Raw genomic sequence first — 19,059 nt, 5'->3', positions numbered from 1 at the left:
TGTTATTACTATACAGTAGCTCAGAAGCTTTGATTATTTTAGAGGGATTGGAATAAGGAACATCTGAGATTATATTGAAATATCGACTTATGATTTAAGATTTTGATCTCTTCTGAAACTGCAAGAAACATTTACATTTATAAGACATGAGGTTATTAGGCTTACTAAGAGAGACATCTGGGAAGCAAGGATCTAATTTTCTTTCATATCGATACGCAGGCTGTGGGCCGAGTCTGATGTAGAGATAGAGAAAGAGACAGGAGTGCAAGAGAGGAAAATAAATACACACATCACTCCACCGCACATCATTGCACCATGTCTGACATGGTTCTTCTTCTGCTGTTGTGTTACTGTACACTCTGTTGTCCTGGCTCACTGATGCAGCACCGCTGTAAGCATATGCAGTGCAACGCTGAGGTTACTGAAGCAAACCAGGTCAACAGCGGTCTTAGTCCTCCTGAAGCTCTACCGGCTCATTCTCGCCCATCACGCTAGCTCAGCTAAAGCACTCGTGAGCTGACTGCTGCGTTACCTCGTCTAATGCTATTAGAGGGCATTATGCTGTCAGTTTGCCGGGAATTTCCAAGGGAAAGCGCTAAAAAGTTACTTTTGATAGCTAAATTATTCTGTTTGCTCATCAGAGACACTGCTAATATCGGTCATATGGCCTCAAAAATTGTCTGAACTTTAATTTTAGTTCTTCACATTAAATATGAAGATGATCCACAATTTTTTTGACAACCAGATTTTTTTTTTTCAAATAAATAGCCTTGTTTTCCTTAATTGTAAAAACTTAATAATTTATATATATATATATATATATATATATATATATATATATATATATATATATATATATATATATATATTTCACTCTAAATAACCTTTTAAAGGTTCCATTGATGATAAGGATTCTAAATGGAACTACTGATGACAACAAAGAACATTTATTTTTAAGAATGTAATTGTCTATATACTTTTGTTTGTTTGTTTGTTTGTTTGTTTGTTTGTTTTGGTTGGGTGTCACTGTTTGTGTATAAAAGTGAAGTTGGATGGCAGATGTGATAGCATGAGTCTTGGTGTCCACAGTGTGCAAAGACATAAAGAAAGTGACAGAGAGAACATGAGATCAGCAGCCTAATGAGTCTACAAGGGCTGTTCAGCATTATTGAATCAAATGGACAGCACTAACTGGAAAGAAAAGAACAGTGTCCCTCGTTTTTCTTTTCCCTCAATATTCTAGCCTTTTCAGTGGTGTCTGGTGAAAAGAACAAGCATCTCTTGTGCAGACGCCTCCTAATGAAAATATAAAACTCGTGAAGCATCTGTGGACAAAGACAAGATAATGTGTTAAAGAGGGGTTTTAATCTCGCTAAGAGAAAGAGTGTGATGCTGCTTAGAGGCTGATTTTAGGTGCAAGAGAAAACAGACAGGGACATTCACAGAGGGACAAAACATCCCTGTTGTTGCAAAGATATGGAGAGACACTGGTGTCTCAATATGTGTATTTCACTGCTACACTGCAACCAAAAAGCAATATGCCAGCGAGATGTAATGATACAGTAGGTGAACAATACCAATGTGATGTACAGCATCTGCTGAGATTGTGATGTGTGAAACAAGTGGACACTTTGCCATCCCATAAGGCTACGGAAGCTGAAGAGCTGTCAGATTTGAAAAGTTGACAAAAAAAAAAGGGGAAATGTGAGATGGCAGTGTTCTTGATGTAAAAAAAAAAAAAAAAAAGGTTGTTCCTTGTAGTTGATTTGTATTGTTTTAACAAAACAAAAGTTAAATTTTTTCACAGTTAATTGAATACCATTTGGGGTAGGTAGATTTTACATGAGGGCAAATGATGACAAAAAAAAATATTTTAGGTGGTGAACTATCCCTTTAAATATGTTCTTGTTGGCAATGATTTAGTCATTTCATGCTGTATTTCTCTCCCAGTGTGAACAGCAGCATTACTTGACATTGACACTTCTTCTTGCGGTTTGTCGAGGCACATGTTATCGTGCGCGTGAACACATGTGGCAAATGCTATTCTGTAAATGCTGTTTATCTGTTGAATAATCTTGTGGATTCCGCTGAGATTTTAGACAGTCTCTCTCTCACAGACACACACAGAGCGACTGGACAGAAGGGTCAGCAAATTCTGGCTGGCAGTTATGTTTTGGCAGGGCCTCCCATCCGGAAAACAGAGAGCAAAAGAGCAGCCTGTAGTTCAGCGGGCCTCTGAGGGACGAGGCTTAACTTGCAGAAGATGAAAACACATGCACACGCAGAGCGCTGAAAATATAAAAGGACGACTAATGCTTTCACGCACAAACACGTTCACGCGTGCTAGAAAAGCTAGGCATTAAGCCTTAAACAGCAGGACAAAATACACACACACCCAAACACATAGATTACAAAATCCTCATATCCTTGTCAATTAGCTGAGCCTCTGGCCCACTTACAGCTTTCCAGAACCCTGCCACCAGCCACACAACAGCAGAGCTCCAACTGCGCCAGGGAATCCACTTTTGTCCACACGTAATTAACTCACAGAATAGCTCTGAGAGCCATATCTTCCGTTCCCCCCTCCCGCCGTTCCCCTGATCTCTCGTTTTCAAACCCTCAGTCGGAGAAGAGTGGATGTTTCTTTTGAGTTATTCAAAAGGACTGGCTGTGGAAAATGGCAGGCATTATACTCCGAGCCCCCGTCGGCAGAAAAGCCCACTATACGGAGTGACAGTTAGCGTGCCACAGAGCCGCATGCGTTTCCGGCTTTTCTGCAGCCCGGCGACATTCGCTCTGCCCTGGGCTAGAGGCCCGAATATGGCCCCCTTTGTTTGCTGTCTCCAAAGCCTCGCTTTTCAGGCTCAAAACCGAGTTTTAAAAGTGGCTTGGGGTCACATTTAAAGCCAAAGGGTTTTTTAGGGAGAATTTGAAAGGAAAAAAATGTATTTTGGCTTTGCAAGCCATAGACATTTAGTTCCGCTAATGTTAACATAGTAAAAAAGTTAATATATATATATATATATATATATATATATATATATATATATATATATATATATATATATATATATATATATATATATATATAAGAGAGAGAGAGAGAGATGAATGTAAATGGATCAGTGGATTTCAGACTTATTCACTCTTGTAAGACGTTCATTTCAATGAAACAAGGAGAAGGCAATGCCATTCTAGCAATGATTGAATTCATCTCAATGCAATTTTGACCTGTGTCTGCCCCCCATCTAAATGCTCTGAATTATTGCTGCTTCAGAGTCCATCTTTGAGTGACATCTTAAATGGTCTCCATCTTACTTCCATAATGAGCTGGAAGGGAGACAGAGATTGTGCAAATCACAATTACATGCTGTTATATTACATTAACTCCTGCCTAAAATCAGGCAATGTTCTGTTCCATTTGCAATGAGATTATTGGACAAAACTGTTCTAAGAAGGGAACCTAAAATAGGTGCACAAACTAGCAAAAGACAAAATCTAGTTAAGACTAGGCTGAAAAAAATAAAAGGATTGCATAAGCTGGGAGAGAACAAACTTTTAGGCAAGAAAAAGAACATTGAACAGGAAACTATACTTAATATGCCAGCACTTATAAATTTCACTTGAATGCTTCAGCACACAAGCAGAATGGATAACAGACAAAATTATCTAATGTATAAAAATCCATCCATCTCTGACATTAAAAACTTTCCTAAGTATTTTCCAATGCTCAGACTAAAAAATAAAATGCATTTTTGTGAAATGTATGTGTATAATGTAATATATAGTTAATAGAGTTAATGACGAAATAGTTTTACAGAAGCGTAGCCTACAGTAACAGGCTGTATGGCAGTGGTGTGCAAGGAGCACTAATGAAGTACCGCTCTCACGCATGCGGCTCTTTTTGTTGTTTTCCACTGGAGGAAACAATTGCTGAAGATGGCACAGTAAGCGATAGATGAAAAGCCAATGTACGGCCTTGAGGGACCGGAGTGGTATGAAAGCCAGACATTGGAGTTGTGAAGCTGTGGAGATGCGGTAGTGGTCTGAAAGACTGATCGGCATGAAATGTTCATCGACTGAACACTAACAATCAAAACTGGCTGGACTTGCAGCTCTATGTGTACAGAATACTAGGTTGTTGGAAAATGCTAGATGTTGAATCACTTTAGTCTGAAGGACAGTTATACTCCGGAAGATAATGAACATTCTGTCATCATTCCAAACCAGTACGACTTTTCCCAACTTTTCTTTTCTTTTTTAGAACATTCTGGCTAATCTTTTCTGTTTTATAAACGTGAAGCACTGGATAGCTTTTCATTCACTGAAATGCTGGTCTAGTTCTCCTTGGCATGTCAATGAGAGAAAAATAAATATCTGTCTGTTCTTTTGAGCAAACTCTTTAATGAATCAACTGATCCATTTCACACAAGTCTGAATGACTTTTCTGAAGAAAATTCTGGACATGCCTTCCCATATACTGCATTAAAAGTGTGCGATTCTTTTGAACAAATGAATAAGTGGATCTAGTTTACAAAAGTCTAAATGATTCTTTCACAAGCCTTTCTTTCTTTCTTTCTTTCTTTCTTTCTTTCTTTCTTTCTTTCTTTCTTTCTTTCTTTCTTTTTCACATCATTCAGAATTTCTCTCTTTTTTGTTCCCTGAACTAAATAAAGTTTTGAAAACACATTAGCTTTTCGTTTTTCCCTGCCAATTCCTTACAAAGTTTCCTTTGCACAGTGTTTAAAAGAGATGAGCTTCTGATCACACGCTGACATCTTCCTGACAGTCGTGTATGTGAATAACCTGTTACAGTTCTTAATGCGTCTTTGAACACATTAACTGTCATATAAGATTTATCCAGCCATTTTGTAATCCCTGTCTGAAGCATTAACATTGCGGTGGCATATCGACGTCCTGCAGATTGGAGCCTACACACTCATCTTTGTTATTAGTGCTATTGAGGTACCGTCGCTTGACTGAGCGTGCATTGATGCATGACAGAGCTTTGTGGGGCGAACGTACATCCACACCTCTCCCTAGACACTGGGCAGCAATCCAGCCTTACGGTCTCATAAAAGCGCACAGGAAGCGGCACTGAACTCTTTCTGTGGTCTGGTGTCTCAGTAGGTCGCAACTAACCCTTACTTGCCCACATTGCAACCACACCGCAGAGACCGCCACTAAGGTTAACAGGAGCTCTTCAGGCATTATAGTCTGGCCTTGAGGTCAGGAGGCCATGTTTGGGGGTTCGCTTGAGGTCAGCAAATGGTCGTAATTGGACAAGGATGCTAAATCGTTTTGTGGCAACTGGTATCCTGAACAGTCTTGAGAGACCGCCTGAGTGGGTTTAAATGCCAGCCTGTTGTGATGGCTGACTGAAGAACGCCATTCATAGCACTCGTTCTTTTTTGCAGCATTTATTTTCCTGAAATTTAAAAGCTTAGCAGTAAAGTAGGCTGGGGAGCAACACGTTTGTTGCTCTTGTATAGATGAATTTATTTCTTATCTAACTCTTAATTTTTCTTAATCTGTCAATTAATATATTTGTATGGTCCACCATAGAAGACACTTTTTGAAATCATGCCATGTATTCAATTGATTCTCAGATAACTGCAACACATTGTGATTTTTTTTATTTATTTATTTATTTTTTGTCTGATACCTTTCACTAAATTGATTAATCTTACATAGCATTGCACTGTGAAGGGACCGAACAGTGATTCTACCCTATTCTTTCTTTGCAGGAGAAAAAGAACATTAAAAGTAAGCCATGGTTAACCCAAAATTTTGCTCTTCAACAAAAGGCAGCATGCTTTCTCTTTTCTTTTTCTTTTTTTTTTTTTAGATTTGCACTCACCCTCTCTTGCTTGTGCCATACCTCACGTTTGGTCATTAACCGACCATCTCTAACATTTGCAGCTTTGTGCTTTGGCATCGAAGCTTAGGGATTTCAGCATTTAGTGTTTGTGTGCACTTCAGCTTAGTGAACTTCATATTCAACCTTGTTTGTGCATAGACTTTTGGCGCATCTGATGGTTATCTGTTTGCTTTTCAAGTGTTTAAAAGTGTAAACAGAATTATATCCGTTTAGAAGACATTCTGAATAGAAGAGATATGAGATGTTAAGGATACTCATGGCTTTGTGGCTTCGAATCTAAAATCTCTTCTCCCAGCCTGGGAAAATAATTAATCATTCAGATGCGTAACAGTTAGAGCCTTTAGAAAAGGCTTGTATAATCCTTTTTACTTACATACGTGAGATGTGAGATGTAACCCAATAGCACAACACTTTGCAGCAAATCCTCCAATATGTCGCTCCATAAGTACACTGTAGGTGTTCCCTCAGGCCAAGGAGGGGATTAAACTAGAATAAGACACATTGACTTCTTTCCCGCACAACTTTCCTAAAATTTGATTGCCTTTGTAGATTCAGCTATTAGTTGACACATAAAAAAAACATGACGCATACACGACACTCGCATAAAAGCACATCGACTACACACACAGTTATTAGAGATAAATTCAGGTTATTAGTTTAGAAGTCAGAAGTCATGGAACAGTAGAATTGCCCCACGTTTTCAAAGCATGGTCTTCTTTTTAGAGCTCACATTATTTCTTCTTTTGTTTAATTTGTTTTTTAGCTTTAAGTGTTGTTGTTCGTGTATGTACTTTTCCATTGTTGTGTGTGCTGTGGTATGTGTTTATCATGACATTACAGTGATTAAAAAATGAATAAAAAATTCCACAAAGCTGATCAAAAACATTTGTTGAACACTTACGATTCTAAGTCAATTTCATGAGACACATACCACAGTTATTTTATTATTATTTCAGTGTGCGTGTGTGTGTGTGTGTGTGTGTGTGTCAGTATTTCAGTGTTTTCTTCAGTTTCTCCAGTTGTATACAGCCAGATAGCGTCATTAATGTTCCACCGCTTCTGTCTCTTTCTCTCTGTTTCCCCCAGACTCTCGGCCCCTGCCTGACGTAGCTATGACGGGTAAATGCACGCGGGAGTGTGACGAATATGGCCACTCGGATGCCTGCTGGATGCCTGTGCGCACCTCGCCTGAACGTAGGCCCAAGGCCACCCCTCCCAAACTCTCCACCTTCATGACCTCCCCCGGGGGCAGCGTTGCCGAACAGCCTGGCAGCCAGGAGACCCTAGCTGTTGCCAACGGGGACCCCTCACACCTGCTGGGCGACCGTAACCGTAATCTCCTTAACAAGAAGATGGCCTCCTCCTCCTCATCCTACGACACCTTTAGTTCAGCTGGATTTTCTGCCAGCGAGGAAACATCTCGCCCCACCGAGGAGATTCCGCTAGCGCCCACGGGTGAATACAAGCCGACGCAATGCGGAACTCTCACCAGGCGGGAAGTTTACCTGTAATTGACACACAACGACTGCGAAGGGACGATGACAGTGACTCAGCATGGTCAGAGATGCTGTTAGCAAACCAAACCCTTAAACAAAAGCAACATGGATTTTCCTCAAACTGCTCGCACAACTAGTGTGTTGCTACTTTCAAACTTAAATAGCCGTCTGAGTAAAAACTGTGGAATTACATGTTGTAAATGTGTGTGAGAAGGATGAGGCGGAGGAGGGGGAAGTGGCCGAGGTGGAGAGAAGGGAATGTTGGTGGATCAGTGCAACTTTGCTGCTAGCGTATTGGGCTCGTAGACTTCCCCAAAGTGCTGCCTGGTTTCTGTAGACCTCTTTCTAAACATGCATGCATCATCTAGCCCCTTAAGAGTGTGTGCCCCTTGAAATGGACCTGGACTATACCTTTTTGTGTTTGTTTTTATAACTGAACGTGATCCGATGAGACTGGTTCTGTATTTTAATCCGTTTTTAATTTTGGGGGGGTGGGCGGGAGTGTTTTTATGTGGATGTATTATGTCCATATGCAATCAGTCGAAGTACTGAACTGTCCGGACAACCAATCCCATTAACAAAGAAAAAAAAAAAAAAAAAAGACAGGCTAATGATGGACGACAATCATCGTACAATGATCAGTGATGGCATTTCTACATGATGTCGGAGCGTTTCGTACGTCGTCATTGACTTTAGCCTTTTACAAGGGTTTGTAGATACTCAAATGGCGCAAGTGAACGGCGTATGCGCTGACGAACTTACAGCGTGAGAAGCAAGTTTACCTGTGTGCCTATCAACTTTATGTACACGTGAAGGAACACAAGCATACACAGATCCACTAATGCACGTTTTTTTGTCGTGTGGGTGAAGTATTGTACATATACATATATAGATATATATATAATCTGTAAACATACTCTGGACACACGCATTGAATTCATGAGCGACCCGTTTTCATCCCGCTCACATGCACCTCTTGAAGTAGATGGAAGTTCTTTACATTGCAGAGCTTGTCAGTTATTTGCCTGAATTCCATGGGTTTGTGTAATTAAGGCTCATCCCTCTCTAGATGTGTGAAACTATGCTGAAGTTTTTGTGGTCTCAAGATGGCCTCCAGACACAAACACTTAAAAACACACACAATTGATCTGCACATTGTACATACACATTATAATTATCCCATAAAGCCACCTGAACACTATTTGGATATGCTGCTGGGGTGAATTAGTTTAATAATATTGCCCTGCTGAAGAGCTTGGGCTGGCCCTGTGTAACATTCCTAGTATGAATGTTAAATAGAGCAATAAACTCATTCAACAGATTCACTCTCAATCTCACACACTTAGAAGAGTAATCAAGGATGAGAATTCGTGTCCCTCATGTAGCAGTCAGAGTGAACCGACTACTTGTACAATCACATTCAAAGTTCGGCTACTACAGGCACGATAGGAGCGATTGCAATGCGACACATGATGCCGCTGTATAACCAAAGTATCGGGAACAACATGACGTGATGTCTCAAAGAACTGGGACAGGACAGCTCCTTTTTAGGTCACATGTTGCTTTAATTACCTTCACATATGTTCCAGTGCAATGTGGGGAAACCACGTGCACACTTATACATGCATCATGGGCCTATCCCAAACCATTTACAAGAGGGTTTAGTATACCATGGCATCCGTGCTTTTAAAATGGAGGTAAATTTTTCAGATGCAATTGCATTTTTTTTGTTTTGTTTGTTTTGTTTGTTAATGGTTCATTGAGTTTGAACGGACTGCCTTTTTTGCAGCTTCCAGATCTGTAGTCTGTATGTACTACTCGTGTTTAAAAGAAGTGCTCTGATGCTTACAAACTGTATACATAGATATGTAATTTTAAATGCACGTTTAAAGGGAATCTACACTTATTATGAAGAAAGAAAAAAAAAAAAAAGTGTACAAATATCATACCCCGTGAACATGGAAGTCCACTGCTTGCGTTTGTTACGAACAGACACTAGACATTGTAGTATGCCTATGTATATTGATTTGACGAGGATGAAAAAGAATCATACACATTCGTGATTCACTGATTTATTTAACCATCATATCATCCGTTGCTTATCTGATTTATTTATAATTTTCTTTCATTGCACATGTACTTTTATCCATTGGTTCTGTAATTTTTATATTCCTTTCACAGAAAAGTACCTTTCATTATGTAGAAAATTAGTTGTGAAACTTGATTCCAAAACAATTTGAAGGAGTCTAACGTACCTCACAACTCTCTGTTCTATTTGATTTTCAAATATACGCTCATAATGATGCCCTCTTCAGATCTCATCAGTCATATCTTTCCCTTTCCTTCCCAGTGCCACGTTGTATATGTAGTGCTTCTGTAAAAAAGAAAAGAAGAAAAAAAAATTCAAAACATAACTATAGAGTGAATGCAAGATATGCAACTGTGCCTTTTTGTACCTTTATTGGTATGACCCGTTGGTTTTAACCAGTATGAAACCAATTGTACTGAGATGCTTTCTAAAAGTGAAGGAAGAATACTTTATTCTAAAACTACAGTTCTGGCAATTTTATTATGATAGACTTTCAATTAGCAAAAGCTTTTATCTTGTGGCTTCTTTAAGTAAGCTCAGTCAAACATTGTCAAGTATATTGAAGAGTACCAACTGTACATGTCATAGGTGATACCCTGGTATATCCATCCATTTCAAAGTTAGCATGGTCACACGTCCAAACCGCAAGGATAACTTTAGTCATGAAAGCGACATTTCGAAAAAGATCAGTAATGATATGATACTGTGATGGCGGCACAGCAAAAAAAGAGCAAACACGGTGTCCTTTAGGGATGAAGCTAGCACACTTTGAGCAATTCTGCCGTTTCCATGATATGAGACGGCAGAAGAAACAAAGCTCCAAAGGTTTGTGAATGGGACACACACCTCAGAGGACTATACGGTATATATATATATATATATATATATATATATATATATATATATATATATATATATATATATATATATATATATATATATATATATATATATATATCAGCTGATTAGAAAAAGTAGGAGTATATGGCAGTTACTATATATTAAAAAAAAAAACACGGATGAGACTACTGTACATGCCTGGAGAACGTCTGCACCTTAATTCTTAAAGGACATCTAACATTGTTATCGACATGATTAAATTACTTTTGTTTAATCGTTGTTTGCACTCTGAGGTGTGTGTTCCTTGAGCTTTCAGCTTAGAAGATATAAGACTTAGGCTGTAGCACTTAGGTCATAGGACACATCACAGGTTATGAAAAAAAAAAAAAAGTAATTTAACTCATACTCTATTTGTCCTTTGACTTGGATGTTGATGTAGAATTGAGGATTGATTTTAATCATTGTTTTATTAGGAGTCACTATGCACGCAGCTTAGCTGAACATGGCAAATGTACTGAGCGCAAGCCCACCTCTATTTATGATCTATTTTACATATTTTTTGCTTTTGTACAGGTATTTCTGTAAATAAATTGCTTGTCATTTTTGTCTCTGCAGAAATTAAAGTATACCATGATACTACAGTTGCCGGATTTGTTTTTGTGTGTTTTTTTCTTTCTTTCTTTTTTTTTTTTTTTTTTTTTTATATCTTTAATTTATGATTGGAAACAAACAATCAAATGAATAAACCTTATTGTTTTTTAAATAAAAATCTCATTATGTACACAACATTAAAAAAATATATCACATAATGTTAACATGTTGACACAGAATAAGAAAATGTGAATAACTCAAGTTTGACAAAAATGTCAGATAGAACCTTATAATTCCAAGGGGACGATATATATATTTCTGGTGGTAAACAAATGCCACTCGGTAATACATTTTACATGAATCGCAAGTCATACAGCACACTTACGTAGCCAGCACAGGCTGGCAAGCAACACACCTATAAATAAAGCCTTTTACTTTGCTAAGTTGTGATGTCAAAACATCAGCATCCAGTAGAGTTCAGAAATGATTAGAGAGCAGATAGCATTTTACATTTTCCCAATGCTGTTAAAACTTTCATTGAGTGTCAATCATCAATCAGAGATAATCATAGCACAGTTTAGTTTTAATGAATTCCTAAACAGACTTAAACAGTTCTTAAACAGTACATTAAAACAGTGTCTAGACTCTGATATAGAACAAAGCTCAAAGTCACAGTTCAGACTGATAATCAGTGCTTGTGACTCATCCAAAAGATCCAGTGAAATATGTAGAATATAACAGTACAAATCAGTACCACACTTGTTTTATCTATCTATCTATCTATCTATCTATCTATCTATCTATCTATCTATCTATCTATCTATCTATCTATCTATCTATCTATCTATCTATCTATCTATCTATCCATCCATCTATCTATCTATCTATCTATCTATCTATCTATCTATCTATCTATCTATCTATCTATCTATCTATCTATCTATTTTTTTATGTAATCACACTACAATGTATAGTTCATTCAGAAATGTTTTTATGAAACATTTCGCTGTACTGTGATTTTGTCAATGTTCAAATAAAATTAGTTTTAAACAGTGTGCCCAGAGATTATAAATATGCTTTGTTTAGATTATTATGTACTTATCTGTAATAACCAATGTAGCAGCATTTTTTTTTTTTTTTTTTTTTTTTTTGTGAGAAGTGGGCCAAATGCGGAACAACAAAAATTAAGATGAAACTAAATTTCACAATGATTTTGAGTGTAATTGTGTTTATGCGTTATTCCAGAGATTCCAGTATTCAAATGAGTTGTTCACTCACACACATACATGTGTATACATGCATGTGTGTGTGTGTGTGCGTGTGTGTGTGTGTGTGCGTTTATGATATATAAGTGACTTTACCTTAAAATCAGTAAGAGTGTGAAGCTTGATGAGGTGTGTGGATAACTAGTGATGCTGATGAGTGAACTCGATGGCAGTGAAAATCATGTGAAACATGTATCGTTGTATGATGATTCCACCTTCACTGTTTTTCCCACATCCATGGGAGTTACAATCTGGAGAAGCCCTAAACAGGCTTACCATTTGGACTGTTGCATGCCCAAATTGAAGCACAGGGGTGGATCAGTGATGGGTTGGGCTGCAAGTTAATGCCATTACCTACTGTGCTTGATGGGTCACATGCCAATGACTACCGAACCATTCTGGATGACCATGAGCACCTAATGGTTCAAACATTGTACCCTGAAAGTGGTGCCATGTATCAAGATGATAATGCACCAATACACACATCAAGGTGGTTTGTTGAACATGAAAGTAAAGTTGAACCACTTCATGGCCTGAACTGTCACCAGATTTATATATATATATATATATATATATATATATATATATATATATATATATATATATATATATATAGATATATATATATATATATATATATATATATATATATATATATAGATATATATATATATATATATAGATATATATAGATCAGGTAACAGCAAGCCAGGAGACAGAGGCTGGTGAGAAAGAGGAAAATGTAGAGGCACAAGTGTTTTCTATAGTTTTTACTATAACAGCTGTTCTTAATTATTCTGTAGAACAGAGAAGAAAAAGCCATCAGGTTGGGACAATTTAAGACATTACAGTTTCTAATCCCATAGCTATTATTATTTTAAACTTAAAATTGTCTTCTCTATTGTTTCTTTTTCAAAACTGCATCAAAGCATTTGCTGCTGTATCAATACATAACCATCTATATCTATACGTGAATCAGCAAGGAATGCATCTCAATATATTGCTGTATTGATATTTTGAACAGCGCCATTTAAAGCCTTGTTCCATGTGCTCCTTTTATACTTTTATTACCTGCCCCTCCAAAGGTCTCTGCACGACCCTGTTCAGAGGGAGTGTCAGTCACGTTAAAAAAGTTAACCGCTTAAGTCATTTGTGGATTCATGCGTATTGGTGATGCAAACCATCTAAAGCACCCTTTAAAGTTTGATCATATTGTTTGCAAACTGCAATTGATTCATTCATTAAAAACAAAGAAGTTGATATTCTGTGTTGTTTTTGTTGTTTAGTAGCAGTAATATGCAGTTATTAGCCGTGTCCACTGTATTATTTGTTGGTTTTAATGAGATTAGCGTATTTTCAAGCGACAAGTCAGGAAACGTTTTCCTCCAAGAGGAATGGTTAAAAATCCCTACTGGTTTCTGAGCAGGGTTAGTATCGGCCATTACAGAGACAAATTGATGCTGTATCGGCTGCAAAAAGAGGCCCTACACCATTCTAATAAAATATTATGGTCTAAAACCAGGTGTTTCGGTTATAAATCCCATAAATGTTCAGTGGATTCCAAGAAATTACTCATTCAGTCCCACGGAAAAAAAAAAGAAAAAAAAAAAAAAGAAAAAAGAAAGAAAAGGAGATTTAGGTGTTTTATTCAGAAAATATATTATTCAACAACAAAAAAATGTCATTTCCAAAAAAAAAAAAAAAACTTATAAGTTGAACTGCAGAACAGCTGTGAATAACAGGAATTGTTTTTGTCTCTGTGATTAGTTACTCAAGGACACGTTTAACACAACCCTTGAGAATTGTTTAAAAAAATTATTTACCCTGTGCCCTAGAGACTTTGCTGACTTCTACTTTTGCAGAAGGGTGCCTAAACTCCCCAGAGTTCACTGCTGTTCCCTGCTCAGCCTCATAAACTCCCTCAGCCAGTGTGATGGATGGAGCACTCACAGAGGACTGACCCTGGATCAGCCGCTCTCAGCTGCTGCAGAAATCCAACATGACCCTTGAGGTATGAGAGCACAACTATTACACCCCCAAAACTCTCTAACTTCTTTTGGACTCAATAATATAAACTTGTCCCTAACCTTTTTGACCATATTTGACCATGATTTATACAATGCTCCAAATACAGACTTCCTGGGTGTAAAAGGAACAAATAATAGTTGCACAGATGTTAAGGCTTGCATGAACATGCCCTACAGTCAACTACTATACAACATTACATAATGATGTTATTTTTTTCTTTTTTATTATTATTTTTCATCATCCAGAATGAGAGCAAACTATTTAACTATGTTCGTCCCCCATCTCAATAGCACATAATGCATCTTCATCTAGATCAGATGTTAGGGTGTGGTAAAGGGGAGAAATGGAAATAAATGGAGATCCAGATAGAGCGAGAAAGAGTCGATACTCTGCAAGGATAATTAATAATGTCATTGATCAGCGCTCACTGCTGTTCTGCTCAAGATGGCGTTTTGAAATGAATTTCCCTGTCATATTTAACCCTGCCTTTGTCAGCCACTGATTGAGAATTATATGAACCACTGAGGCAATGCCGAAACATATGGGCACAGCCCATACCCTGTCAATGCAGAGTTATGTTTATCTGATTTATGATTTTCTAATATTCTCATCTATATAATGGGAAATTCAATCAAAGGCTGTTTGTACACTTGATGTTTGGTATTTGTCTGGCATATATATATATATATATATATATATATATATATATATATATATATATATATATATATATATATATATATATATATATATATATTCTCTCATTTAATACGTAGTGAAATTATTAAATCAGCATGTCTAGTGCTTTGGAAGTGAAGAGTTTCACAATGAGTTTTGAAAAAAAAAAAAAAAAAAGAGGCATATATAAACTTTAAATTTAATTGAAACCATAAAGATGTGTTATATAAATGTTCTCTCATTATCTCTATGGTAAAGTGCTAAGAAAACGTTACTTGACAACAAATGTGAGTTCAATAAACAAGAAGTTAATACAGACTAATTTACTAATTAGACAATTATTTCCACTAAGCCAATGAAAATAGTTACAGACAGTTGAAAGTCAAAACAAGATTATTTTGCTTCCAGAAACACACAGAAGTGTCATACCTGAATGAATCTGTTTTTGAATGAATCAGTTAAGTGAATGATTCAATGACTCATTTATTAACACAGTCACTTGTCGACATGTAGTGGTGGCAGAAAGAGTGACTTAAAAACCCAAATCCAGGTTCACTAAAATAAAGACTTCTTAGAAGTACATTGCTGATCAGATGAGCTACTGAGCAAGTTTACTATGTCATAAAAGCCATACATATGGAGCTGATTATGTGATGCTAATGCATACGTATACAATTAATACATTGCAATTTGTGTGAAAATGACTAAACGCTGTTTGTGTTTTATTACTGGTGAATTTTATGTATAAAGAAAAAAAGGGGGTATAAAAGCTCCCCCCCAACCCCCCACAAACAGGGAAAAGTCTCACTGTATTTTTACAGTAAGTTACTGGAAGCAATAACGCTTGAATAAAACAAATAAAAATCTAATTAACTTACTGAAATTGCATACATCCTCTGTTCTGCTTCTCTCTCTTCAGTCAGCAGCAGCAGTGTTGTCTGTGATGTGATGTCAGGTGGAGTGCGTTTTACAGCAATCCTGTATTATTGCCCGGTGTATTACAGTTAGGCTACAGCAAGGTTACAGCAATACTAAAATATACTGTAAAATATTCCCACCAAAACAAAATTACCCAAAAACAATATAAATTACAGTATTTTACTGTAATGGATTGTATGTTTTGTTTTGTTTTTTTTTTGTTTTTTTGTAGAGTAGTGGGCTTCTAAATCTACAGCTATTTCTAACAGTGCAGCCCAAAAGGATGACGCTATGAATGGTAATCCAAACGGATTTGTCAAGAGCTAAATTTGATCACTTCCAGACACTTTGAGTTCTCGGAACTGATGGCAGACTAATATTGGCCAATTCAACCTTTCTCTTCTAGCAGTGACCATATTTCTTCCCTGTTTTATGTCATGTTGTTAAGAACTGCCAGTGTGATCCATCGAGGTTGAGCTCTAGGCCTCAGCACTCATGTCCATAATCTGTCCCTTCCCTCACTATCCCATTAATCACTTTATATTTTGACAGACCAAACTAAAACCCTGTAATTTAACCATGTGAGAGTGTGGATATTTGTAAATGTGATAGAACAGTGACACATCTATTGTCTGCTCTGGATCAAGTAGGTCAGCACTTATTCCAGACTATGCTCACAGTGCACCTTTCCTGCTCTGATAGATTAGCAGTCATGGCACGAGAGACAGCAAGTTTAAGAGACTCTCTATTTGCATGCTGCCCACATACCGATTCTCTGCTGCAGTAGCTATGTTAACAAACAGGAACAGTCTGTTTATTAGTGTACTGTCTTTTTGTCTATTGTATTATTTGCCAACGTATGAGCAATAAACAATAACTGCACTCTAAAATAGATTTTTGCTTCTACTTCTAATTTAATAGCCTACATTCAAAATAAATAACGCAATGCAATTATTGATAATTTTGTTTCATTTTATTTCAAAATGTGCAATCCTTTTAAATTTGTAAAATTAAAAGTAATGCATTCCATTGATGTTACGTGAATAATTTCTGATGGCTATAATTGGAAGTGCAGAAATCCAAGCCAAGACATATACAGACATATTAGAAATTGATTTGAGCTTATTGCACAATTTAACTAAAATAGTTAGCTAAAATAACTCCTTCCTTCCTTCATTTACTAGTAAAATAAAAGCATACAAATTTAACAAAGAAATAAATAAAACAGCTATACAGACACACACACACACACTGTAAAATATAGGATTATTTAGTTTTTTTCATGGCAGTATTAAAGCATCCAACTCACTATTTGCTGCAACACATTGAAAATGTAGAACTTCCTAACAAGGCCTTGTGTCAGCACCTTGCTGGTGGGCATTTACTCAGAGTTTGGGCAGCAGGGGATCAAATGAGATTGGCCACATTAAGTCTTTAGTCAAGGTTTGGAGAATGATTTGAATGCCAGTCTACATAAGTGATATACACAGCCTGACCTTGCTGGCAATCTTAAGATAGAATTCAAAATCTCTCTCTCTTTCGCTTCGAGTGCGTCTATGTGGGGAAAATATGATGAATTCAGTCCACAGTTTGATCCCAAGCTGCATCTGAGCTTAAGAGACTTGCGAGCATTCCTGAATCTCAAGATGGGAATGTGTTTGGACTATACAGCACGGTAACACACACTCCTTTTCTCAGACACACACATGGGCGCATGACTCCATCACCATCAACAATTCTTTCTCTCGACACATCGCAACACATTTATTTCCCTTAACCAGCAAGATTTCTGTGCACACACACTCACACTGACATGGTGGAAGAAGCTGTTTTTCTTCATTCAGTTGGGGCTCTGAGCCCCGGCGTCCTCAGCCGGTGCAAGATGCAACAATAAATACTGACTCCAGTTAAATAAGCATGCGAAATAACAGTGCTCAAACAAGGCCATGTAATGTTTCAAAAATGTCCCCTCTCGCATCTGAAGGCATCTCTATAAAGCGTCCAAATGTATGGCTGTGTAAAGCGGTAATGAATAATGCAGCTCGTGTGTGGTGATGGGCTGCAGAGATGAATGGTCTTGGGGGAACAGGGCTTAGACTGACTGCCTCTTACCACTTTATCCCCTTAATTACACCACGGGATCCGATATAGGGATCAATTCATTCAAGTGGCTCTGGATTTGGCTGATTGGGGATTTCAGAGACCCATAAAGCTGATAATATGAGCGCTCTCGATTCCCAGAAGGGATGTGGAAAGTGAACAGATGCGAGCAGCAGACACAAACACACATATGCACATACAGACGCGCACTGAGAAACAAACAGCATACTGAGCGGTGAACTGTGTGGGCTGTGCATCCACATGATAACTCTTGATCTTAAGTAGACTCTCAAAATTGCTATCAGCAATATTATGTCAAACATATATCTAGGCAGCCGTCATCACAAACAGGGAAGACCAAATCACATTTAGAAAGAAAGCAAGCTGAATGCTGTCTATAATTATCTATATATTAGAGCCAGATTCACTAACAGATAGTACAAGAGCTCTTTAGGAGTTTAAAACTACTGTCAGTTTTACTAAAGGCATACAGCGATGACAATGTGTGGACAGTTATTTCTGCAGCTAAACTTACAGGTTACAGGAAAAGTTGTCTGTTTTTTTTGATAAGTTTATACACAAATCCAAGAATTGCGCACACAAAATGCAAAATGTCTCGCATGACTTGCAAAATGAAGCACTGCATTCAGATATCACAAACACATTTCAAAAGCAAACATTTGCAAACACATTTGCCTTAATATTAGTTCTGATTTGGTGTGCGGTCCCTGTGTTTGAGTGTCAGGTTTCAGAAATTGGGTGACATTTTGTTTGTAAGCAGTTGAAAAACTGTGTGCATGTGCATTCATAGGAGTTTCCCTCTCAGACTCAAAATGTATGGGTTGAGACTGATTAAACAAAATGATTTGTTAAGGTTTGCGCTAGTCAATATACTGATTTTTTTCACCAAAAAAGCGTGACCTGTAAAATATCTGCACCTTATTATACATTGGCTCTGCTTGTTTGTAACCCTTGTTTTAGACTCTATGCTATGTTGTATTGCATTTGCGTTAATCATTATGGAAATAATCTGAATGTGTCTTTTTATTTACATTTGTGCTTTGTCAGTAGATCATAGTAGCATTACCCATTGTTCTGAACATCATTCTGATTTTGCCGTGCAGACCTTAAGAAAGCTGTGTGGTTTGTAAGTCCCTTCTCTGTTTTGTTTTT

At 37.3% G+C, this 19,059-nt stretch overlaps 2 protein-coding genes across 2 annotated transcripts in view; one reads left to right on the top strand and one right to left on the bottom strand.

The window, feature by feature from the left end:
- The window catches only part of LOC113106281 (protocadherin-7-like), a 114,271-nt gene extending 106,293 nt beyond the window's left edge, over positions 1-7,978 (top strand). The window contains 1 exon segment of the mRNA XM_026268028.1: positions 6,968-7,978. Within this exon segment, the coding sequence (XP_026123813.1) occupies positions 6,968-7,392 (425 nt within the window). The 3' untranslated portion in view covers positions 7,393-7,978.
- The window catches only part of LOC113106275 (microtubule-associated protein 1A-like), a 1,143,919-nt gene that overhangs the window by 233,931 nt on the left and 890,929 nt on the right, over positions 1-19,059 (bottom strand).

This window comes from Carassius auratus, chromosome 7 (genome assembly GCF_003368295.1).
Source record: "Carassius auratus strain Wakin chromosome 7, ASM336829v1, whole genome shotgun sequence".
NCBI classification, from domain to species: domain Eukaryota; kingdom Metazoa; phylum Chordata; class Actinopteri; order Cypriniformes; family Cyprinidae; genus Carassius; species Carassius auratus.
Note: the sequence above shows the minus strand (reverse complement) of the source record. Positions and strands in the feature narration are given on the sequence as shown.